The sequence below is a fragment of the Megalops cyprinoides genome, chromosome 4 (genome assembly GCF_013368585.1).
Source record: "Megalops cyprinoides isolate fMegCyp1 chromosome 4, fMegCyp1.pri, whole genome shotgun sequence".
NCBI classification, from domain to species: Eukaryota; Metazoa; Chordata; class Actinopteri; order Elopiformes; family Megalopidae; genus Megalops; species Megalops cyprinoides.
In genome coordinates this window covers 12,288,711-12,315,000 of record NC_050586.1, presented here as the reverse complement: position 1 = coordinate 12,315,000, position 26,290 = coordinate 12,288,711, and the positions used below count along the sequence as shown (strand labels likewise).

Sequence of the window (26,290 nt, the reverse complement as noted above, 5' to 3'; positions counted from 1 at the left end):
CGGTCTTCCTTGTATTCCAAAGGGGTATTTATCAACTGCTTATAATTCATATGAGCCACAAGGCAGAATAAGAAAATGCATTTTATTTATTTATTTTTCATGTACAAAAGAAGTGGCTCCTTTATTGAGTGTGTCCTTGAGACACAGAGTAGTCGGAGGAGGGCTTTTGTGCTTTATTTAATAAAAATAACAAAAGAAAGAAAAGGTCCCCTTCACTCTTTGAGTCAGCTACAACTAGAAGGAATGGCAGAGCCTTACAAATGCATGAGGAGGAAGAGGAGAGCACGTCACCCCACAGAGTTTTTAAGCACTGTATTTCAGAGGATACTACAGTTTTGGGTCTCTTCAGGATCTCTGGAGTTTGGTTTGTTCTCAGTTGGAGAGTAGTCTATTGTGGGATTTGGGCTTCAGTGTAAGAAGTTCCAAAACAATATCCTTGTGCACTGGCATTGCGCAGGTCTGTAATTGCTGCTGTTTTGGTGAGCACATATGTGGTGCAAGCACACAACATCTAGGCATCCATCCGCCTTCTTTGAAGGGGGGCAGGACCAATGACAAAGACAAGTAGCGTACTTTGTTTTTGTTTGTTGCAAAGTTGTTGGTCTGACTGGCGGTGCATTAAGGTACCCTCATACTCACGAAGAAGATGAGGAGACTTCTCTATTGCAATGGAGGGAGGCTCACCCTCATACAGCAATGGGCAGGCATACAAATATGGGCACACTCATGCATGCACATACACATATACACAAAAATGTGCCTGTAAGTGCAAACACACACATACGCACAAAAAGGATAGGCAATAAGACAACATTCTATTGGCTGATCACAGACCTCTCCACCTCCTGCCAGAACACAGACAGCCATCCTCCGCATGCAGAATAACAAGGGAAGCAGAGGAACCGCGGGTACATGAGGCCTTCTCTGAGTGTTGCGGAAAACATTCTTTCATTCTTTCATTCATCTTTGCTTTTTGCCATATATGTGTGTCTAGTATATATGTGACACGCAAACACATTCAGCAGAAGACAGGAGACAGGTGGGCTACTTGTGACCTCAGTCCTTCTGCAAAGGCGTCATGTATTTGTGTATTTTTTATGTCTTTGTGTGTGTGGTGGGGGGCTCTGTATGTGACTGTGCATGTTTGTGTGCCAGTGCGTGTGTGTGTGTTAAAGTGCGTGTTTGTGCGTTTGCGTGTGTGTGTGTGTGTGTGTGTGTGTTTGTGTGTATGTGACTGTGTGTGTGGGGGAGGGGGGTGCCAGGACCCACAGCAGCAGAGTGGGAGATGGAGGGGCCTGTCCATCCTGCCACACAATAAACAGTTTGTTTCCCAGGAGCGCCCCTCATGTTCCTGTTGTTCACTACGTCGCTGCACACTGGGAAACGGCCCCGTCGCCATTGTCTGGGGGTCAAAGGTCACAGGATGCTCCTGAGGGACTAAAGAAGGAGGTGAGAGGTCGGATGCGAGTCACGATAAAGAGGCTCAGCCAAAAAAAAAAAAAAAAAAAAACATTAAAATGTATTCTTTTTCAGCCTTGTCTTTCTCTCTTTCACTCTCTCACTGCTCTTCATTCAAGGGTTTGCAGGGACTAAAGGGAGGTTTGCAGTCACAATAGAACGACTGACCATTTCATAATAAACTTCCTGATTGCCTGTAGTCAATTCTCCATTTGTATAGAACGCTTTTTTCCTCCCTGGATCTCCTTTGTATGTCTTTATTATGTAGCACAAAATGGCGATTTCCCTGGAATGGGCCAGTGAATGCTTTCCCACAGATGTGTGGGTATGGCTGTTTGGTCAGTGAATTCAGAGCACATAGCTTTAGTACATAAAAAACACCATTTCTGTATAGTCATTGTACAGTATCTTGCATCTTACAGACAGGTAGAGAAAGACTTGCAGAGGAATAATGTCCTAATATTTGCTAATATATTGCTAATATATTTGTTGAGAATGGCCACAGGTTGGGCCAAATATCTGTTGAATGAAAATAATCTAGAATACAATATTCATCACCAGGACATGAAAATGTTGTCATCTTTTTACCACATGTAAAATCTAAATTCTACATCTAAATTGGAATTGTGAACAACCTCTCAACTATGTTCTAATCCAATCACTTCTCAGCAACATCCCTGACATAATCATCCCATCGGATGCGTTCTCCTCCGTTCTGTATATGAAGCCTCTTACTTGCCTGTACTGCAGTGAGAATCTAGCGGAGAAATGTGCCATCGATCAGGACAGGCGGTGTTCCCAAGCCGGTCCCATGCACAGCCTTGACATTTAGATAATGTGCGTAACTCAACACCAAGTAATAGTGTAAGAATTTCTTTTGCAATCCGCTGCTTCAATGTTAAGTAGGGTTTATTCACACAGACAAAAAAAGAGCTCACCTTGGCTGACCTGATAAGGATTTCCTTGAGATATGGCGTCAGTCAGGCTTTTGTGCTCCCCGGTGGAGCCCCCTCACTCACACTCAGCGCCGGGACTGAATGCAAGGGAACATGGCAGCCATAGGTAACCTGCTGACTCCTCTTTTGGGCCCAGGAACAATACAGAAGGCTCCAGTGTGGGAATGAATGAGTCCTCCTCAGAAGGGACAAGCACTGCGATTGTGTGGCCACCAGGTGCACCGTATGAGAGTGGCGGAAGTGAAGCGGTCACCGCTTACACCCTAATTGTGCCTTAGTCAGGCTGTGTGGCCTGGAATGGGACACAAAAATGGGTAGGCGTGCTGGATCCCTCCTAGAATGTGTGTGTGTGTGTGTGTGTGTGTGTATGTGTGCGCGCGCGTGTGTGTGTGTATGTGTGTGCGTGGGTGTGTGTATGTGTGTGTGCTTGCAGAGGAGGGGATCTTTAATTTGGAAAGACTATTTCTGCTGCCTTGTTGGCCTTGAGGTTGTTTTTCCCCGCCAGCCTAAAGCACACCCAATTTTTGAAACCACTCTTTAATGACACTTTTTAAAAGTCTTATTTTATTTGAGGTTACCAGTCATGTCTTACCTCAGAGCCAAATTATGCAGGTCAGTTTCTGGAGTTTGCTTTTTTGTGCTGTTTTGTTGCATGTCATTTTTTTTTCTTTTTTATGCTGTAAGTTGGTTTGGGAGAGTTAATTAGAAGAATAATTATAATTTGTAATTAGGACACTGCCAGACAGCAATATTTTACAACCTTTACAACAAACAATTGTTTTTGATTATTTTGTTGATCATTTTCTCCATCCCTTTATTAATCTTGTTTAATTTTTTCAACATGAATTCAGTGTGAACACTGGCAAAAACATAGTGGTGTAAAAGACATCACTTCAGTCAGGCTCAGTTTTCCATCAACAGCAAAAGTTTAAAGCTATTTTTAGGTAGGGAAATATACAGATATGATCTCCATTGTGAACAGGATGTACAATATAAATTTAGTAAAAAATATAATCTAACAATTTTTGTTTCAAGGCATCTTTTCTTGTAATTAAATTGCATTCTGGGTCTTCAACCCTTGGGCTTTTTACACTTTAAGGAGATTTAGTACCTCCAATCTGTCCTCATAATGTGTGCCTCCAGGGTTTGGGATGAGTTGGTGTGCTGTTCTCTGGACATTCTCAGAGACACATACATCTTCTTTATGACACAGTCTCCAGAGCAATGTGCAGGATTCCAGATGTGCTTTCACTTGGGCATTGTCAACTTCTGATCTGTGCCCCTTTTTCAGATATGGTTCCAGGGTACATATGCCACCCAGATTTTTCCCTATACATGTGCTGTCCTTGTCTAACATTCTGTGATGTAGCTGTTTGCTTCTTATGGACAAGAACTTGTCACTGTCACAATCACTAACTGTGATCCTGCCCAAGGTCTGGGTACTGTAATGTGATGTAATTCTTTAAATCATATGTGGCTGGGTGGGTAAGTAGGGCCATTTTCAGATGGCCAGCTAAAGGTCGTCGTGGTTGCCCTGATGGTGCCAGATCGTAATCCGACAGGGGGCTGGGGTAACAGCTGGAAATGGTTTTGAGGCCTGTCGAAAGTTTGTTTTCATATCAAGATGGAGGAAATGGAGCTCGGAATAGCGTAAGTATTAGTTTTAGTAATTCATGGCAGTGATGCATTCCTTCCACAATCAGAATACACGTGCCCCCCCCCCCCCCCCCCACATCCATCAGTAAGAATGTTCTCAAATCCTTTTAATGCTCACATTGTAATGTTTCTCCCAACTGGTGGTTACTCCTCTCTTCTGAGTACTGCACATATCCAAGGTGCTATCGAAAGGCCACGCGATTGGCCTCTTTATTCCTTAAGAATGTGAATAATGCACCATTATCCTGGCTGATTAGGGTCTTTATGGTGCTTATATTCCTCACTCACTTTGACTCCTCCGGATTAATTTCCTGCTGCGTCGTGTTTCTCTATCTGTGTCAGGATCTGGCCGTGCCTGTTCCCCTCACTTCCGTCTCCCTTTTCAGATGGCGTGGTGTTTTTCCCTCCTCTATGACCAAATGAATCTGACTGGTGCCAAAGAGCAGAAAAACACGGGATTAAAATTCCCCTTTCGCTGCGTCTTCAGGAGGCCAGCTGCACGGCCCTGTTTGTTTTTGGAGCCTGGTGCAGCTGTGGAGGGCCCGGCGCTATTGGGAGAAGTAGGCCAGCACTCCAACAGAAATAAATTATTTTCATTGGCAGGCGAGGGCCCTTTCACAAACTGATAATTGCGCACACAGGAAAAAAAAACCCTCTGTTTAATGCTGTGGTCCAGGTAAAAAGACTAACATGAGCAAATATGTATTTAGAAACAGCATTTTTTTTTTCAGGGGAAGTAGTTGTGATGTGTAATCTTTGCTGCACGCTGTGCTGTGTGTGAAAGGTTTCCAGTAGTGTGGCTATGCTGAAGTGCAGTGTACTGTGCTTTAAAGTGCTGACTACAGTACCCATAGGGAAGAGAGAAGCAAAGACACAGAAGGGGAGGGGCTTAGTGACAGAACCTGTAAAAATGAAGGAGGAACATGTTCCTGAGTGTGGCGGGGAGGGCTGGGGAGGGGCATGAAAGCGGATGGTGTCTAATGAGAGAAGCAGGCTTACTGTCCAGCACACAGAACTGACAGGACCCTGGTGAAGCTCTGAGGAGCCTTCTGCTATTTCTGAGCAACTCAGTATGGGCTTCAGGGACCCAGCATGGTATCAGAGAAACAGATATCTCCAGCCCCTGAGACATGCATCCATTTCTGAAAGGCACGTGATCTGCTAATAAACATTATGTTCAGACAGGTTTGGTGAGTTCTTTTGCATGTAAATGGACACTTTCTTTTCCTGGAGAGACTTTGGGAATAGCTATATAATTTAAAGGCAAGTGTGGTGAGATCAACGTTCTGTTTTGGGTTTTCTGCATACCATGTCAGCCTTTCTTCTAAAACCCAGATTTGCTGTGTTAAGCCAGCTCTATTATGCCAACACATTACTGCTGAAACGGAAATATACTGACTTTGTCTTTCAAACATGTTGACACTTGGAACTCCCAAAAAAACCCTTCAGTACAATTCCACACAGCCAGAAAACATTGCAGATTTAAAATTCATACCATCTTTCTACAAAAAAGCTTTTATTCTCTGAGCTAAAAACAAGGGGCATGATATAATCTGAAACTGACCTGAGCAGAATGTTTTCTTTCCTGTTTCTATTAGTGTTTTGCAACCAGTTGTAGTATTGACTTCATTCGCTCCTTCCACACCCAGGACTAATGCACTGCGGTAGACACAATTTGGGTACTCAGCGGCTCGGGCCCAATGGCTAAAGTGGCCCGTGTTGTAATTTTATGGTGCTGACTTTTACACACTAACACATAAAAATGATGGCTTCCAGGCATTGGTCTTTATAGCGGGCAACTGCACGCTGGCAATAATCTTGCGTAAAAAAGGAGAGAGGTAGTCTGTTGCAGGAAAGAAGTCTACAGAAAGCTGAGAATTACTGTATCTTCTCCACGTTTAAACCGAGAGGGTGAGCAACTCGTCGTGTAGTTTCCCAAGGCCGGAGAAAGGAAATAGACAGAGTGCATCTCCCTGACCTCTGTACTGCTCCCATGTGACCTCTCAACGACCCCCCATGGGGATGTTGCCTCTATCTGTAAAACAGACCCGCAAAACACATCCTGGAAATCCTAAATTGAAAACCAGCAGTGAGACACGAGCATGTTTGACAAACTAGAATGCAACCGGCCTGCGCAACTGCGGGGCCTGAGAGACAATCCGTGGGTCACGTGGACCAACCGCACCACTTAACTCATTGCTTCAAATCAGTCCACCTTGGTTTGGTTGCTGCCGCCGTTGATAAGTAGCCTTTTGATGGAGAGGGCAGCTGGGTGCTCTACTGTGTGAGATCCGTCTCTTTTTTGCCCGAGTGTCTGACTTGAGCCTGCATGTTGACATGCAGGCCAGGTGCTGCCCCTCGGGTTGGACGCGTACTCTCCCACTTCGTCGGGAGGATTTTGCCAGGCCCGCGGAACAGGATATTCCACCACGGCCTGTGACAAGGAGCAGGGGGGCGGCGTCAAGCAAGAGAGATTTACCATTTTCTTAAATATCTCCAGCAACAATCAGGGACGCGTTGCTGGATTCACACAGGGCCCACAGGGAACAAAACAAAGGGTGAATTCTTCTCTCCGGAGCGCGGCTATGGGAAACGGTGGGGATGCCAGGGCTGATAAGTAAGCGCAGAGTCGGGTTACTTCCAGCTGTCTCCGGCAACGCATGCCTCTGGACGTATGTTTCATGTATAATGCAAAATATCTCATGCATGTAAAGCTCATAAAATCAGCAGGACATATTAAATAAGGTCAGCAGCCTTTTTGCACTGGCACGGGCCCTTACATCACAGCAAAGGACCTCCAGGCACTTCACAACCGGGCCTCAGCTGAGCAAACATCGATGGTGGAGGACGGGTTTTTAGTTGAGTGGGTGAGACTAACTGGATCAGCGTGGCGTGTTGACAGAGTGGGAGCGTACCTAACCGGGAAGGACATTAATGCTGTGACACAGAGCCCCCTAATAAGACAAACCAACTAACAGAATAAGTCATAGCTGTACATATCTCAGAGAAAACAAAATTACTAAAAAAAAGGGCCTTGAACTGTTGGTGAGTGTGTCTGGAGTTTGCAACAACCTACGCTTGGGCTCATGGTCATCAAATTCTGGGCCTAGACTGAAACACAGAAGGGGTGATCGATTCAAACACCATTTCAAATTAATATTATATATTTGCCAAGCAGACTCTATTATCCAAAGTAACTTAAATAGCTTTGGAAAATAGCATTTTAACATGTTGTATGTTTTCAGCTGAGGTAGCTCAGGTTACGTGCCTTGTATGTAGATACAGACATCAGTTGACACCCAGGAAGCAAGCCTGCAATCCACTGGTTATCAGACTGGTACATTAACTGCTACACCACATGGCCACCCACATCACTGAGCTAAAAAGTCTCTGCATTTTCCTCCCCTTACGGCTCAACCTTGCGGTCACATGTTCTGCTGTTGATTGTAATTGCACAATACTCTGCTTCCACAAACGGGCATTACGCATCACCAATGTGTTTGTTCTGGAACGGCAACCATCAGAGTACAGCATAATTCTTTTCTTTTAATGTAAACCAAGATTCAGTCCAAGACACAAACTCACCCCACCCTAGCATATCCTTTGTGCTAGCTCCTGTTACTGGCCTTGCATACTTCCACTCCTTATGTGTGTGTGTTTTTGCAGGTGAGATGTGTTCCTGGCCTAAGGGGAATCACAGCACATATTATGGGAGCACTTGTGGGTGTGGCAGGGTGGGGCTGGGTGCAGGAGCCGCCGAGGAGGGGGAGTGGCCTGCGAGAAGAAGCACGGATGATAACGCAAGCACAGATTTTTTTTTTTTTTTTAAGAGGCATTGGGAGGTTGGAAATGGCTATAAATCAGCCATTGTTCACAAGTAGCTTCAGCCCCTGTCTTTCTAATGACCCTCATAAATTTGGCAGACACAAAAAGGGCCTGACAGTATGGTTGTCAGTCTGAGACAGCAGAGGGAGACACGAGGGCTGACAGCATCAAACAGACTTTTAAAGCGCAGTTGAGAGGAAGCTTTGAATATGTAAAAGCAACATGCATTACCTTTTACATAACTCAACAGCTGGGGAGGGGGGGTGAGGGTCAGTGAGTATGGAGTTAAGATGCCACCTGGCCCTCTAATTCACCATTTATTCCACTGTTCATTTAGGCAGATTGATTTTAACCTGCTTGGTGGAACTACTGTAGATCTTTCCCAGCTGTTTAAGTCAACTGAGATGACTCACGTGCCTGGTGGTTTTTTATTTTTTTGTGTGTGAAAGTAGGAAAAGATTAATCCATAAAACAGCATCAATGTTAGTAAAGCAGTAAAATAACATTCTGAGCGGGCAGAGAACTGATTTATCCATTGAAATGTCTCAGATTGTAATGCACACGATTTTCAAGGTCTTGTTGGAGGGTCTTGGTGACACTGGTGTGGAGGACTCTTTACCTTGAGACAATTTGTTCTACTATACAATTTGCTGTACATTGTAGGCAAATCATAAGATAAAGTGAGCTGAAAATCCATTCTCTTTCTCATGTTTTTATGATCTGTTTTACAGATTGGATTAGTGTGTGTGTGTGTGTGTGTTAAAGAAGAACTGCCAAAGACACACAATTAAATATATTTGTTCTCCTAGATAATTCAACAGTTAAGCACCTGAGGTAATTAAATGCAACAATCATATACATTACACAAAGCTTTGGCATTGTGGGTTAATTTAAGGAGGATATTAATGATGTAAAAAATCCACAAGTGACTCACTCATTGATGACAAAGGGGGTATGTGGAAAACAAGCGTGGCGGGGAGCTGAGGAACATTGCATTAACATCACCTCAATGCAGGCGAACGCCTCTTCCTGTCCATTTGGGACACATGAGAATCCTTTCAAGAGGACACAGGCTCATGAGGAGGATGCATTTGGACGGCTTTGAAGTTTTTGAAAATAATGCTCCTTAAAAGCATCTGCTGCATTCTGGAGAGCGCAGACGGGTATTTCAATCAAAAGCATGACCGCTTGTGGGCAAGTGGGCAGGTCGACAATGGAGGGCGTCCTGATACATGGCCGAAATTTTTCTTTTTCATAAATTTCATCATAATGGTCTGTACAGGAAGTGTGTCATTCCACGCCTAGTGTACGATCCCCTAAAAGCACAACATGTACTTCAGGTTTACACCAACATAGCACACATATTTACCGTGTTGAGACTTACTAAGAGACAAGCAAAATGATTAGGGTTATTTTTAATCACTTAACTGTTTCACCTCAAACTGGCTTTTGTGAATCTCTGTGACGCAATGCCATGCGTGTCTGGAGACATATATTCTGAAAATGAATATAGCGCATGAAATGCAGCTCGTGTCAAAGACACCAGCAGGTGAGATTTTGAACTGCGAAAATAAATCAGAGTGTGAGGAATCAGATCCGTAAGAGAGTAGAAGAAAATAAAAAGCAGCACGCCTGGGTCTTTCGGTTTTTCCTTCTCAGCACAGTGTAGCGTTTCAGTTACACCCTTTGGGCAGTAAAAACTGTCATCTAATACAGTACGCTCATATAGTCCTAAATGCCACATACGCCCAATTCTAAAAAACGGATTTACTGTTGAGAGAAACGGATATGATGTTATTTAATAAAATGCATGATTGCAAGTCACTCTCCCACCCTATATGGAAGTGGTGCCTCAAGTGTGGGTGGAGGGCTAAGTAAGCAGATTGATAGGTGGAGATAGGGGTATTCTAGGGCACCGCATAACTGAGGAGGACTGTACGTGCCAGCACTTTAGCTTGATCAGATCACTGTGCGCTCTTCACCTCTGTCTTTTGCATGACCTAAACAATTCGCCATTGGTTATCATGCATTCAACAACTAGGCGTAATGGTAATAAAAAAAATTGTGTAACTGGAAAAAGACACAATTTTTTCCAAAGGTCAGTCCAGCATACTTTTTAATATAAGGGGAATCCAATGAAAAACTCTGCAAACTTGTCACTTTTTAGTTTTGCCATGGCTTTGACAGCGCTCAGAACGGGAATTAAATGGGGCCGTTTTCACTCCAGGAAAAACAAAGCAGGCTTTGAAGTTTTGGGCCGAGGAATGAGAGTTGAAGGCCTGTTTTGAGATACAGTAAGATGTGCCACCAGCTCAGATTCTGCCCTCTGCAGTCAGATACATCTCAATCCACACAGAGACATGCACAGCAGGGTTGCCAAGAGAGGGTCACGCAGAACCACGACACTGTCTGGCAGGACACAAAGAGCAGTTGCTATTTGCGTTTACAAAATTGTTGTGGGACCCCTGAGTTGAGCAGCAGCGCTGGGCCATGGCTGGAAGGAGAGGTATTCATTTGAAAATAAGCACCACTTTGTTGAGAATCTCTGATCAATCACGGCTTGGCAAAACATGAAAGAATGACCTTGAATCCTTTAGCGGAAGGATGCAAAGTTGCAAAGTTGCTTGCACAAGTATATATGCACGTGTGCGCGCACACACACACAGACACACACACACAGCACTTTCACACACCCTCGCACACCCTTCAATGTAATGAAATAATAGACACAAAGTCACGTATTAGAAGGCAGAGTTTAGGGAGCAACTTCAAAGCGAGGCAGAAGCAGGGATGGCACCCTCTGAATAAATTTGTTGGCCACCAGTCGATCTGCCCCCAGGCTAAGATTGTGGCTGTCTATATCTCCTGACCCCTCCGCAACTCCCAGTTAAAGGAATTCTGCACTAATAAGAGTGCGAGAATCCCTTTTTCTCCTCATTAAACAGTACCGCTCTGTGCTGCGTTTCCTTGCAGATCTTTTACAGATCGCAGATATCCACCCCCATCAAGAATTATTCACATTCATTTGATTATTTATGTGCTAAATTAAACATAAATATTTTATTTCACGTCTGTGGTATATGGTTTTGCCTTAACGGCCTTACTGTAGCTTTCCATACTTTTCCCTGCTTTGGACTCTACGGACTCCTCAAGGCTGACATTTCAGGACTGGCTTAATGTGTTATAGTGTATATGTCGTGTCTCTTTGCAAAATTTTATGTGAGAACATACCCCAGTTGACATACTGTAGTTTGCTTGTGCTATGCCAAGTTCAAGTCCCTCCACCATCACACAAACAGCAGCGCAGGTGCAAAAGCGATAAGAAGCATTATCGATGGGCTGTATGTTTTCAGTTAACTTACAGCTCTGGGTTTTTAATTTCTTGTTCAGGTGAAACTGTGATCCATTATTTACAGTGTTGCATCAATTAAATGTGGCTGTTCCTGTGTGAATATTGAGAGTTTGATTTAGTTAATTATACATCGCGCTCTGAGTGTGTGGGCTCCAGTGAGAGTGGAGGTAATTATGTCAGCTGAGACACAGTACTGTACAAACACACACACACACACACACACACACACACACACACACACAGACTACATTATGAGGTGTTACAACACACTAAATGACCATTTGCAGACCCACATTGCCAGTCCGCCTCAAAGTAACAAACAGACACAGAAAAGCATTCTCTCTTTCTAGTGCAATGTCTCAAGCCAATACCAAAATGGGAAACACCTATCTATAAGTTCCCTGTTCCTTGTATATTTAATGCTGAGTATATTTAATGCTTTACACTAGATGGCAGACAACTTTTCACCACCACATCCGACAACTGTTGTAACATAAATGATGCATAAATAATGCATTAATGAAATTAATTTCTCCAAACTAAAAGAGGAAAAACAAGGATGTAGAACAGTGCTGGGGTTGTGTATTTAAACTGGGAATAATAATGAAGAGTATGTTTGTTTGGTAAGTGATTATGTAATTGCATACATTTTGTCTTTGCTGTGCTCCATTTGATTGTACACTGGTTATGCACATTATCCCTCGGCATAAGGAGATTTTGGGAGAGCTGGAGACAACAGAACTGCCAGGAGAACGTGGGACTAATGATGACTGGATGGCAGATCTACTATGACATTGTTTCAGCAGAAAGGTGGAAAAAAGAGTGTGAATATCCAAAGAGAAGAGGGCTGCCCCCCCCCACAGCAGTAGGGGAACAGCGCAGCTTCACCCACTGAACAGAAAAAGTATCATGCATGTATATGGAGTGTTGCCACAGGCACTTTTTACCATGCTGTGGGGACACCTATAGCTGGACCCTTTTATTCTGAAAGAAAAGATGCATGCACTTCCGAGAGCCATGTATTTACATGTGAACTCATGGGCACGCACATGCTAGTGCACACACACACACACACTCACTCTCTTTCTCTCTCTCTCTCTCTCTCTCACACACACACACACACATGCGCGCTCACCAAGGGAGAGTGGGGTTCTAATGAGGTCCTCAGAGACCCGGCTGGATTGTCAGTCAAGCCACAGCTCGCTGACACACGGTCGACAACATCAATAAGAGATTTTTTTTTTCAGAAGGGAGGCTGTCAGACAGTATGAGAGGAGAGGAGGATCGGAGGTCCATGGAGCTTGAGCGAGCGAGAGATGAAGAGAGTGAACGAGAGGGAGATGAAGAGAGAGGAAACGAGGGAGAGCTCGAGCGAACAAGATGAAAAGAGCGAAAGAGAGCAAAGAAGAGAGAGATGGAGAACGAGTGACTGTGTGTGAGAGGGAGAGGAGGATTGCAGGCGAACGAGGGGGGTGGTGGTTGTGGTGGTGGTGGTGTGGAGACAAATAGAAAACAGAAATAACATTATTCCACCCTTCCCAATGGGGTCTCTGTTGTGCTGCCCCCTGTATGATATGCTGGCCACCAACCCATCGCGCCATGAGGATGTTTTTCACTGTGCGCCTTTCACTGGACAGAGTAAAATGCTTTTCAGTTCACTATAATGGTTCAACAGAATCTCTTTTCAGCAGTTCCCCACTGTGGGAAGAATGGCGGTAAAATCGTCAGTGAACCGATTGGAATGCTTGTGACATGGTGTGGCCTTCGTTGCAAAGAAAGCCCCCCCATCAAAAAAAAAAAGAAACTAAATGGGGGAGGGTTTAGATTAAATCTAGATCAAAATCTCTCCAAGACATCCAGAACTTGTAGTTTGAAAATTAGGCATGTTCTGAGAAATTCTGTGGCCTCCTGCATCCAGAAATTATCCAGAAACAATATTAATGTCCCCCTATTAATGTGGCCTTTCATTATTATAGTTTTCAGAAAGAGCTGCCTGATAAAACAAGAAGGGGCCAGGGGCAGGAAAAGAGAAGCGGTCCAGCCGACGGTGAGATAACCCTGTGAACTCTAAAAGACATGAGTAGAAATCAGCATTCCTCCTTTCAGTATGAGTCATGATCATTATCAGTTCCTTGTTTCTGGATTATTCATACCGTTATGCTCTGAAGAAAGGCCTGGATATGAAGACATTTGCTCACTGCCATGTATCTGACAGCTGTCCAAGTCTGCAGTACGCTGAATGTTTTACAATGTGCTGGATATCGTTAGGTACAGTAAGGACCTCCCCTAGAGAATTAAACCTCCAATGATGGGGATATATTAATGATAATCTACTTCTTTATTTACTTCACAGAAGCCTTGCCTAAGGAAATTTTATGCCCTGTAACTTATTAAAGACTGAATGTTTACCAGAGGAATCAAGGAGCTATTGAGCACCTTGCAAAAGGGTAACACAGAGGCCGTACCACTTTATAAGGGTCCTGTGTCCTGTGATCTCTCTGTATACATTTGCCTGGAAAATATTGCATATCGTAAAGTGTGCATTTTGCACACCGCAAAATGTCTAGGCTTGCACTTCTGTTGCAGCAAAAGTAGGGTATGACAAGACGTCAGAATGGCAGGTGATACAATATTCATGTGCTGTGGCACATATCCTCCTAATAGTAATGATTAGAGGGATGTTTTTTTTCCTCCATCTTCCTCTCCATCGCATCTCCGAAATTGGACTGATGTATCAGTGGCAGGTTGTTATGGTGATGTTTCGGGGAAGGGGGGGGGGGGTGAACAGGGTGGGGTGGGGGTTTGGGGGGGTCGGGTTTGCAGTCTAATGAAAAGAGAACCACTATACTTCTCCCTTAGCCTTTGATCACGCGAATAGACCTGCGTGGTTAACTCTTTGTGCGCTGCCACAGCGCCTCCTTCCTCCTCTTCGGAAGCGCAGTCGGGGAGATCGAAAGCAGAAGAGAGGAAGAGGAAGAGAGGGATCACTCGTTTGAAGAAGCTCCGACTGGGCGAGGTCTTTGAAGAGGCTTTCACTCTTTAACCCCCGATGTGCCTCTGGTCCCTGCGCTGGTAAGAGGCGGGGCTCAGCAGAACCAAATTGCTTTGAAAGAACCCAGACCCCAAAGAGCTTGAATGAAGGCCAAGTTTTCCCTCCACAGCACACAGCTCATGTATTTCTCAAACCCCTTAACGAGACACACAGTGAATTTCTGATTTTGATACTGCTTTTGCGTGTCCGTTGTTTAGATCCACATTTTCCATCACACTGTTCCACGGAGCTTGTGCTATGTCCTTGCCAGTGTCCCAGCTGTGCTAGGGTGTGCCACCAAAGCAATGTGGATGAAACTATTTCAGATCACCCCCTTTTGCAAAAGCATAGACAAACACACTAAGCTGTTTCATGGAATGTATGGAATTAATGACAATATACAGTACATAGAGTACGATCATTATCTTGCCACAGTATTGGAAGAAACCATTGCACATGCTATGTCTTTCTTATAGTGTCAAATTCATTTACTCTCTGCCTCTTGTTTGTGCTACATTTCATATGAGTGAAAATATGCAACTTACGTACAGCTTTTAAAGTTGCAGCAAAGACTTGTTATTAATGGTGGGATGGAGGGATACCTCTAGTGTGTCTTGTGATGAGAGGGCTAGCACCAAATCTGATCTTTCATCCACTGCTCTTCTGAAGCGCATGGAAATATAGAGCAGATTAGAAGTGCAATCATGTATACTTTACTGCGATTTGCTTCAAGAAACACGGATCAAGCAAAACACTATCATAGAACGGCCTGTGTAATATTCTCAGCAATGCAACAGAAAATGAAACAGGCTACATTCACAATGTGAGATACCGCAACAACACAATCTGCATTTTAAGAACAATCAGTTTCAATTTTGAAACTACACATAGTCTCATTTGCACTGGTTATTGGAGAAATGTATTTTACACCTTTACAAACACTTCAGTAAATCACCTTTACATATATGAGAATTGTAAATGAAGAGGCTTGTATGTATCATTAGAAAATATCACATTCACATGCAAAAATGTAAACAGATAGTGTCTTAAAATCTGATCAGTTATCACACTTTCCCCAAGGCATAAAAATATTTTTGTCTACAACTTTTATTTTCCCACCAAATGAAACATACAGGAATCCTTTCAAACTGCTAATTTTTCAAGAGATAATAACAGTATGGACAGAAGAAATGCATGCATTTTTATTATCTTTTATTATTTTATGTACCTAGAAATGCATTAGAGGTGTATAGATACCCACAGATTCTCTTTACTGAGTTAAACGTGGAACTTCAGTGTGCACCTGTTTCCAGCATATTCCACATTTATTCATACACATGCTTTTTTTGGGGGGTTGGGGGGTTGTTTGGGGCTGAAGCAGTTGTGATGTGTCCCTGGCTGACAAGGAAGAAATCGACATTGAAATTCCCCCTTTACAGATAACCACAGAGTCAACATGTCAATAATTTATCTTTCATATGATTTAATATATCAGCACTTGAATAATTTATTCTGCTTCGCACCACTTCTTCTGTCTCTCTCTCCCTCCCTCTCTCTTTCTCTCTGTCACTGTTTTCACAATGTATTTCAATTGCACAGAATGAGGACTGAATTACACACATACACGTTTTCCAAATAGTACATGCGAGAGACAGTCATGCTGAACAGAACAGTAGTCATAATGCAATTATAAGCATGCCAGCTGGTTGGGCAATGAATTCCAATGAATTCTCCCTCTATGGCTGGCATGTAAGTAAAAATGGAGTGAGAGGACAGGTATAAATTGACAAATTGAAATTGTTTGGTGAGTCAGTTTTTATTCCTGCAGTTCCTCTTTAGTTCAAAATAATATTTATGAATAAATTTGATTTTTTTTTTCCCCCTCACAAATTTCTGAATAGAGTGTTTTTTTTTGTTTGGTCTTTGGAGTTTGAATGGAAAGACACATCTCTGAGCATAGGAGGTCACAAACACGTTGGCACACTAGAAATAAAATTTCCCTTAATTTTTGCAAGCCTGAATTTTTTCAGACTTTTAAGCCTCCCTGGAAACTTAATAATGGCCTTCTATATTGTAAAGATTAATCATTAATCATTATATATATATATATATAAAAAAAATTCTAAAGTCTCAATGAACTGGAGCTGTGCTTCAGATGTTACAAGTTTTGTTCCAAGTTTCTACAAATAAATACATTGTAAAATATTTGTATATTTGTGCATAAATACAAATATTATAAAGCTGACCTTTTTGTTATACCTACCATACTGAAAAGGCCAGTCATTTTATTTCAGCCATTTCATATTATCTAGTTGGCTAGCTATATTTACAGACTAAACAGTAGTTCCAAACTTCATGAATAAACAGAATAAAGGCAGCACTAGGTTCCAGATCTTGACTACCGGCAATGTAATGATTTTAACCTGTGAATTACATTAAAAATATATCTCCAGCACACACAAAATTAGGCCCAGTGTAGTTTTAATTGAATTTTTAGGAGCAGTGGTCAGAAAGAATTTCACAATTCTGAGACTTCACAGAAACACACAGACACAGTGGCCAACACATTGGCTTTACCTAAGACAATATCTAAGACCAATCTAATCCAATCCAACAGTTTGGAAAAAAGGACCTTTGGCGAGTAAAAGAAAATGATCATCTCAGACTGACACACAGCAAAAGTAGTATTTGAGTGCATGCGTGCATGTGTGCATGCGTGCGTGTGTGCGTGTGTGTGTGTTTCTTCGTGTGCATGTGTGCTGGAAGGGCTTGGGCGGAGCACAAGGTTGGGTGGGAGCGGTATAACCGGTGAAGTCATTACTCCACTTCATGTCTCTACAGCTCAGGAAAGCTGACTCCTGAATCCCACCTTCCTTCTGCGCGCTCTCTCTCTCTCTCTCTCGCTCCTGCAGCCCGCGGGGCCCTGACTTGGTGGGAGGGCCGGGGGATCACACCTCATTGAGAGGGGATTTCGTCACCCAGCCAAGCTAAAGCCGTGCTAACAGACCTGCTTATCCTCGCTGCTGCTGGGCTCTGCCGTTCCACCACCCGCCCATTGTTCTGGGATGCACCAACATGCAATTAACGTGGCAGCGTGTAATTAAGTCTCATACCATAGCCTGTCATTATCACACGGCTGCTGGCAGCTTTTGGATAGTGGTGGTGGTGGGGGGGGGGGGGGGGTAGGTGTTCTGGGGCCCTAGCGGGACCTCGGAAGTGCCAGGCAATGAACAAATCCATGTGATGATCCTGGGTCCCCTGCCTTCTAGTGGATCTGAACCATCAGCAATGAAGCCTTCAAAGTTTAAGAAGACACGATTTCTCCTGTCTCTCCATCTGCACTATACTGTGCAGGCAGTAGGGATTAATCACAACACAGCCTGTGTCTGGCCAGTAACCTCAGACCTGTTTTGTTGGCAGTCAGGGTGCATACCAGGAGACATAGCTTTGCCTACTCATGCTATTGGTGATATAGCAGTCTGCATTTCAAAAAAAGACTAGTGCTTTAGAGAGTTATTGCACTTTTCGGTGAAGATTCAGTGTAAACATTATGATGCAGAACTTTTGATATAAGCTTGGGAAAGCATGACATCACTCATAGGTTAATGCCACATGACCTGAGGTGTGACATTTTCACCTCAACTGTCTGGTGCCCTTCTGTAGGCAAAAGTCTGAGGGGGAGGCTAGACTGAGAAAACACAATGCATAAACTTAATCATAGAAAAATGTGTGCAAATGAGTGTTTATTTGCTGCGTACAAGACAACCACAAGGCAGCAAATAAGGCAACGTTGACTTTCATAGTGAGAGTCAAATGCAGTTGGAAAATTGTGCAGAAAATAGAGAACTAACAAAGCAGGTACTTCTTCATACAGTCATGTGTATATGCACAATATGCACGGCAAAAAAGCCTGACGTATAATTTAAGTATGGTCTGTATGATACTTTAAATTAAGTTTTAACAGATATTTTAACAATAATCAACTATATCAGCAAACCATACCGCCCTCAGTTTATGCCATTAAACTTTAGTCTTTAGTAAACTATTCTATGCCCAAATTAAAACCAACGCCGAACTCATCCACCAATCCATGTTCGAAGACCAGAAGTGTCGACTCCAGGCTACAGTTTTTTTTAATCCATACAGACAACTGTGTATAGTTTGTTAAAAGTACGTGCAACTGTACGTTAGGAGTGTTTTGTTGCTTGCAGTCGCGCATTTAATTTATATGTTTTTAAAATCTTGGCATAGGGCTATTTTAAATACGGAGTTCCCATGCCGATGTCAACTCTATGACGATATGCCTATGGCCCAACTGTTCCTTTAAGCATACCCCCGTTTGCCCGTGGTGAATGAAGTGTCGGTTTTCAACGCAAACTCCTCCTCTGCATTCTAATCAAGCTTCCCTCTTCCTTCCACTTCAGCAAGCAAACTAACATATCTGCACATTCCTCGTCGACTGATGCGGAGAGAACGACAGACCTACTTTTCCTCGAACCATGCATTATTTTCAATAGAAAGAGCACACATTCAGAATCTCTTGCCGGATTATGTTGCGCAAATCGAATGAACTGTAATTTACTTTGGGAACTCGAATTCAAGAAAACTTGCATAGGAACTCCCGTACGACAGACAGGAATCCCGAGGAAACTTGATCGCTGAAACTTTTTAATCTGCGGTGCGCGTTTTCGATGCGAGCAACCACGGCGCAGAACTTTTCAGAATCCGTTTGTAGTTAAACTTAGATCTCTCGTAGAGCGAGATCCGAGTGGAAGCACGGATATGGATGTTAAGGGATGAATGTGGGTTCGTTTATGATTCTCGCGCGGTGTGGTTTGTCTTGCAGTTTTGCTACCTCCGAAACTTGCAGGGAAGAAGATCGAAGCTGCGTTATTCGAGATCCAGACGGAGCATAAAGGAAGAATAAAAACAACTGCACAGAAGACGTGCGGGGCGTACTTTGCAAAGTTGCTGTATTTTCGGTTAATGTTATATTTTACGCAATATTTATTTGCATTCATAACGAAAAGGTGTCTGGTGGATTAATGGAAAGTTCGTCATGTTTTAGCCATGGAAAAGTGGGGAATCTTTATTATGTATTTTAAACTGAAGATCTGAAACCGTGGGAACTGACATATAAGCTAAGTTTTGGGTCATTCTAGCGTGAGCAAAGCGGACAACAGTATTTGTTTAGTTGAAACAGACGTCCAGTGGATTGTACAACACAGGCATCATTTTTTATTGTTTTTAGAGGGAATAAGGTAGGAGACTTTGCTTGTAAAATGCCACAACTTAACGGAGGCGGCGGCGATGACTTGGGGGCCAACGATGAAATGATCTCCTTTAAAGACGAAGGGGAGCAGGAGGAAAAAATATCCGAAAATGTTTCGGCCGAGAGGGATTTGGACGATGTGAAATCCTCTTTAGTGAACGAGTCGGAAAACAACAGCAGTTCCTCTGATTCAGAGGTAAGGTTAATCCTTAGCACAGCACAATTTTCAGCATTACAGACATCGTTTGCTTTTTTTCTTGATTTTACGGAGGTAACGAAAGTTTCATTGTCCATGTTCTCTCCTTATGTGCGTGTTTTGCGTGTTAGCAAGCAGAGAGGCGTCCCCAACCAAGACCAGACTCAGAAAGTTACGAGAAAACCAGAGATTACTTTAGTGAAGGTAATATTTCATTTTTTTTTTTGCATTTTGACTTTCTTCCTTTCTACTCGCCTTTGTATCCTTATTCTGTTCCCTCTTTCCCTTTTCGTTCCCATGCCCCTGTCCCTAAAGCATTAAGAAGACAGCAAGATGGAGGCTTTTTTAAGAGTCCCCATTATCCTGGTTATCCGTTTCTAATGATCCCAGATCTTACCAACCCCTACCTATCCAACGGGTCCCTATCCCCCAGCGCCAGAACGGTGAGTGACATTTTACTAACGACATGCATGTGTTGTCATTTTGACGACTAATACTATCACACAGTTGGCTATTTATTTACCTCCGCTGTCAGATAGCCTACTCTGCAGACACGCGTTAAAAAGTTGGCAGTGCAGTACCAGAGTAGAGCGCCATATTCCCTTTAAGTGGCCTCTCAAGGAGTAACCAGTCCTTTGTTCGTTTCGGAATGTCTTTTTCCGAGTTAGCAGTCTGTTATGACACAGTCATTAGCATTCAGTGCTTTTCTCAAAAGTTAGTGGTGTCGTCTATGGATAGCATACAGTTATTCTAGCCATGCATTGCAATGCAACAGACTAATATTGGAGATTTGTTTGCAGCTGAGTTGGCAACTTTTGAAACTTCTTGCGGGTCTTGATTTGTTCAACACTTCTAAATTATTTTGTTGGCAAAGGACTGGAAACCTAAAGAATTGTTTTGCATTTAGGACTTGCGTTGTGAAGAAGCTGTTGTGGACGTAATTATATTCGGCATTGTTAATAACGAAGGCAATCTAACTACAATTAGAGAAATCCGTTTCACTGGCATAACAATAATTGAGCCGTTGTATGATATGCAGAGAGCATACACACTACAGTATTAATATTGGGCTCCCGAGATTTGAGTCCCTGCCCTGTGTACACAATTAATTGCGTATTATGATAACAAGGGGGCCACTAACCCGACTCTTGAGCTGGAAAGACGCCCAGATAAAACAGGCATTATTGGGATTGCAGCAAGGTCTCTTTACAGTTCGCTAGTTTTGTCATGTTACGTTACTCAAATCGAAAACGAGATTATAGTTTGGAATATCTGTGGTTGGTTCGATTTCTGCTGTCCTTGCTGCTAATTTTTTCGATCTCAAGTGAAGGTAATCGCTAAGTGGTTAACTTCAACATGCGGAGTTTATGTAGTTTATAAACCTGTCGCCTTCAATAGCAACTAGTTCGACAAGGCATCAGGCAGTACAGTAGCTCTGTAGCAAAAAAATTGCAGTTTTTTATCCGATAAATGTTAAAAGTGGTTTCGGCAGTTTTCGAATATCGTACATTTCAGCGTTTTACAGAGAAGAGCGGTGTGTTTTCAATCATATTCTGACAGCAACACTTGGGAGAGGTACAATTCTGAGAAATGTTAGCGTAGCTGTGTCAATAGACTTGCTGGAATGATAAATAGGTCCACTGACAGACAATTGGTGTTCGCGTGAAAATTGATGAAAGAGTTAAGTATAGTGTTAAAAACCAATGCAATGAAGTTACAGCCATAGATGGGGTGATATATTTCATTTTGATGGGTCTGTATCAGGGTGTCCTGATTGCCACTTAACTGAAGAGGAAGCACGCATGAGGTCATTCCACAGCCTTATCCAACTGTCTATTTCAGGTCAAGGTCCCTGCTTATTTGGGTAAATGAAATGTCCCCTTTGTAATGTGTGTAAGTATATAGATGTTTGATCTGGATTTCCATGTATCTCAACAGGTACTTTTTAAGCACTGTAATATTTTCATGTGTATTATATAATACATAAATGGAACAGCATTGTTTTTGTGTCAGTGCATTTTCAATGACATACCACAACAAATCAAAAATAATGGAAGCAAAATTGTTATCTAAATGAATTCATTTGACACTTTATATGTGGTTCTTTAAATAAAGCTGACAAACTCTCAAACCTGCCAGAAGAAACACATCAGCTCAACAAAATTCGTCATGGATTAGAGAATTATCTCTAAAATGGAAACATACCCACAATGGCTAGGTAAATAAATTTAAACAATTGAGAAACTGTTGTTTAAAGCAAAGAAAATCGTATTTAGGACTAGGTATAGGATATCAAGTGAATTGCATTATTCCTTTTCAGTTGTGTTTTTAGTGTACTTGTTCCAACCCCTAAAGGTTAGTGTTCCAGCCCTGACTTTCCCTGAGATGGTTTAAAACTTTTTTGTATTTTTGTCCTCGTCTGGAAAAGGTCAACACCCCTTTTGGGTACACCTCTGAATTCTCTGTAAAGGATTTAACAAGGAGTAGCAACAGGCATACAATTGGCAAGGGAGAAGGAAGTATGATGTGGAAGTTAGATGACGTCAAATTGAAGAAAAATATAACATTGTACACATTAGTTTAACAAGCACAAAGTTTGACTTTGCGTTGATGCTAGTGGGGTGTATAGAATGTTGGCTGAATAAAAATGGCCAACCAATTTATCCATCTTACGCTGAGAAGTACTATTTTCATACAACTGAGAGACTCCTTTGTAATACTAGCTAATGGAATTATATTGTTTTGAGTCCATTTCCATCCCCCTGTCTCTCTCTTTCACCCCAAAAAAGCAAGTGATTTGATTGGAAGCAGCCAAGCGTTAGACTGAAAAGCAAATGAGACCAGAATGACCCCACCCCCACACAGCTTTTCTGCCTCTTTCCACCATCCCCAAACCAACTCTCCCTCTCTCCCTATACCCTCCATTCAATTAGAGAGGCGTTAGTCGACCATTGTTATTCTGAGCAGGCGCTTGATGGCTTCATTGGAGGTCTCCATTGGGGCTCATTAACTTAATGGCCACTCTCTACACACAAGGTGCATGCCAGTGTGGGGATCCTCTTTTGTTCCTTAAGCTATAGGTGTTTTGTGGGGATAGCCAATAAGCGCACTCTAATTCCTTTAAGTAGTATGCTTGGATTTCCATTCCTGCTTCATTTCAGCTGTCTTACAAGCTTTCATGCAGATGGATATAGTTGTTATTTTATTTCCCACAAAAACATTACTGTTTGTATCTTTACCTAGTCATTAGATGATCATTTGAGGTTAGAAATTAGGAGTAGGTCAACTGTACAGACTACTTGTAGCAAGCCTCTCTTGAAGAGAAACCTTAACCTCTTTTTATGAGCATTATAGAAATTTTCAAATGATTACTGCTGTATTTATATTACACTGCTGTTGCAGTGATGTCTCTAATTAATTTTTCATTATTGTTAGGCTTGTTGATTTTTTGTTTTTGAGGTTTATAACTGGGGTTATGATTTGCATTTTCTATTGTAAATGGTAGATAACCATCAAGGTAAAATCTGTAACGCGACTGCAAATTCAGTCACATCTTTTCAAAGCAAATCTTTTTGTGCTTCTTCATTATCTGTTTTTAAATGTCAAGGTTTTTTTTTTTTCCAAAACCAATATGACCATTTAAATTTCATATCACTGTGCTGAGGCATAATAGTTTCCCTGTAATGTGTTTTTTGATACTGTACTGGAGCAGAAACTTGGTGTGAAAGAAGACTGTGCAGTCTTGCATAAAAGGCGTACAGTGTAAATATTTTCGAAGGTCATGGTTATCAAAAACTCCCGGCATCAGGTTTTTTTAGAGGCTGCCGAATTTGACAGCCTCCTTTCTTGGAGCGGTTTACAAGTCCAAAACAAATCCAGATTCTCGCCTTCTTGTTGTAGTGCCTGCTGGAGATACGCATGGAAAATGTGATGGTGAATAGGAGGACTGGGGATTTTTATCTTTGTAAGGGAAAGAACAACATGCAGTGAACCCTGTCATGGTCCCACAGTATTCCTTAGTGACCCCTCGCAGAGAGCAGGGTGGAGCAAAGACCTCTCCTCAAGCATTGTTTGGATTTCGAAAGAAATATAAGGAGATGCAGAGAAGGAAATAGGACTGTCATTTTTTTTTATGGAAAATGAAAACAGATGATGTTGTCATTTACAGAAGGGCTGATGAAAAGCCTCAGTCCTTCCAAAGCCACTCTAATAGGAAGCTCCTTTAGCAAAAAATACGAAGATGAAAAAAAAAAGGGCTCCCAAGCTTGTTCTGTCTGTCTGCACGCCCTGTGAAAAAACATTGCAAGACAATGGTCTGCTGGCAAACTTTGGTTATTTACAGAGCAAGCAGTTTTTAATTGCAAATGCATACCAACTTGTCAGCCTAACAGGCAGGTTGAGCGGTAGAACATTCACAAAAGCAAAAAAAAAAAAACCTGTACAACAAACCATAAACTTTTTAAATCTGAATTTCAAATCTAATTTCAGTATATCATAAAATGAACCCCGAAGTTACCGCCAGGTTAACTCCTCTATTTCCAGCCTGGTTGACAACAAGATGGATTAAACTGCAGTGGTGTGTTAGTGTAATGGAGGAAAATAGCGAGTATATTTCTGGCAAAATGAATAGAAAAATGAAAAGAAAATGAATAGATTAAAGAGTTTTGTGCATCATTTTAGTTGCGTTTTTATCAGTTTCCCTAGTATTGAGGTGACTTTTCAGAAATTCAGAAAGTCTTCAAAGTGAAGACTTTATTAATGTGCTGTATATTGTGATTTACACTCGGCTGCTTGCTCTGTAATGCACTGAGCTTTTTTGTAGAGGTTTCCCAGCTTGCAGAATGTCATGTGCTGTGGGGTTTGAATTAGAGCTCAACAGAAACAATTTTGGTGGTCTTTGTTGGCCTAGTGGATATTAATCCATGAAACGGCCACATAACCTCATGCAGTTGAGAAACGGGTTGGCTGTTGGGTTTGACAGTTTCTGTGAAGAATATGAATGGATGTTTGAGGCTGGGGGTTGGGGGGGGGGGGGGGGGGGTTCTGCACTGTGAAGGATCCGAGGGCATAAAAGTTGGGGCCTGCTGGCGTGATGCCGAAGCTCCCTAGCAGTAAATTTCGTACTGATAGTGAGAAAGAATAGTACTTATGCCGCGTAATAAACATTTCAGCTGCACTGGAGGAAAAACGTACGAGTCCAAGTTTGAATGAGGTGATTTTTTTTTTTGCATGCGCATGTGCGTGTGTCTGTGTGTGTTTTAAATGATATTTTCTTGCAGCATCTAACGCATGTGTACTTTGGGAGAAAACAAAGGAAAACTGACCAAACTTTGTTTTCCTCGCTGCACAATGGTCAGGTCTTGTACATTAAATATTTTTTTGTAATATCATTTTTTGAAGCCCCTCTTCAACAAAGGGAAAAATAAACAATCATGTTACAAAATTGAAACAGGAAATATTTAGAGTACCTGTCGGCTCAAAATAAGGAATGTAAACACAGTCTTAGCTGTAAGTGCACCGTGGGTCTGGCTTTTTTTCCTTTGTCAGTTTAAATAGTGAGCACTGAAGATTGTCTGTGTAGCATGATGGTGTTGGAAGTTTTTTTTAAGTAGTAGAGCATCAAGACAATATGGACATTCTTAAGTTCAGAAGTGCAGTAGATCTGTGACATTGATAGTTTACCCGTTGATTGTGTAAGTGTGTATGTGTGTGTGCGTGTGTCTTTCTGCTCAACAGCCGTTTCCGCTTCAGACCCTGCCTCTGTATTTCTCATGTAACACTAACCTTGGCATGTGTCTGATTGTCAGTGAAAGAGATTAGTTTCTGCTCCCAAAGGTGCATTATTAGGAGTCCCTGGGACTCTGCTGTTGACAACACCCTCTCTTGGCCTTTCATCAGCCAAGTAAGAAACTAGAATCATAAAAGTAATATTCTTTGTCCATCAGAATTAAGGTCTTCATTGTCAAGAGATCCAGTCCTAGGAATTTTCCTTAAATGGAGAAAATGCCATTACAGCATTTCATGTTGTAAATATTGTGTTGATAGAACAGTGCCGTTATAGCTTACAGTACATTTAGTTGTATCCTGAGATGGATCAACTAAAAGTAAATAAACCTTCCGCTGAACTTAATGGTGAGAGTCATTTGTCTTCAATTAATGATACACAACTTGATATTGCTGTCTGTAAAATTTGTGTTGACGTTTAATGAGGCACTACCCCCCTTTGAGTTGTACTAACACGAGAGCTCAGCAATAGCAGATTGGGTCCTGTACAAAAAGCATTTGTAGGGGAGGGGGGTCCCATAATTCATTTAGGGCCTGTGTTGTGCTGAAATTCTTGGGTAATCCACTGGGAGTTCAAGAGGAACTTTTTTTTCTTTTTGTGTTAGCTTTTGTGTAGACTTTTCTCCAGGCTCTTGTCAGAGGGACGAAGTCCTAAGCTTTTTTTTTTCAGCCTTGACTGTGAAAGAGAGCATCAGATATTGTCTGAGGTTTTGACTTGTCAGAGATGTCAAGAAGTGCGGTGAGGTGATAGGTTTCTGTT

At 42.2% G+C, this 26,290-nt stretch overlaps 1 protein-coding gene across 1 annotated transcript in view; it reads left to right on the top strand.

The window, feature by feature from the left end:
- The first annotated feature begins 18,743 nt into the window (after positions 1–18,743).
- The window catches only part of tcf7l1b (transcription factor 7 like 1b), a 45,524-nt gene continuing 37,977 nt past the window's right edge, over positions 18,744–26,290 (top strand). Inside the window, exons 1-3 of the mRNA XM_036526802.1 lie at positions 18,744–19,746; positions 19,878–19,950; positions 20,062–20,189. Of these exons, the coding sequence (XP_036382695.1) occupies positions 19,561–19,746; positions 19,878–19,950; positions 20,062–20,189 (387 nt within the window). The 5' untranslated portion in view covers positions 18,744–19,560. The remainder of the gene's footprint in view (positions 19,747–19,877; positions 19,951–20,061; positions 20,190–26,290) is intronic.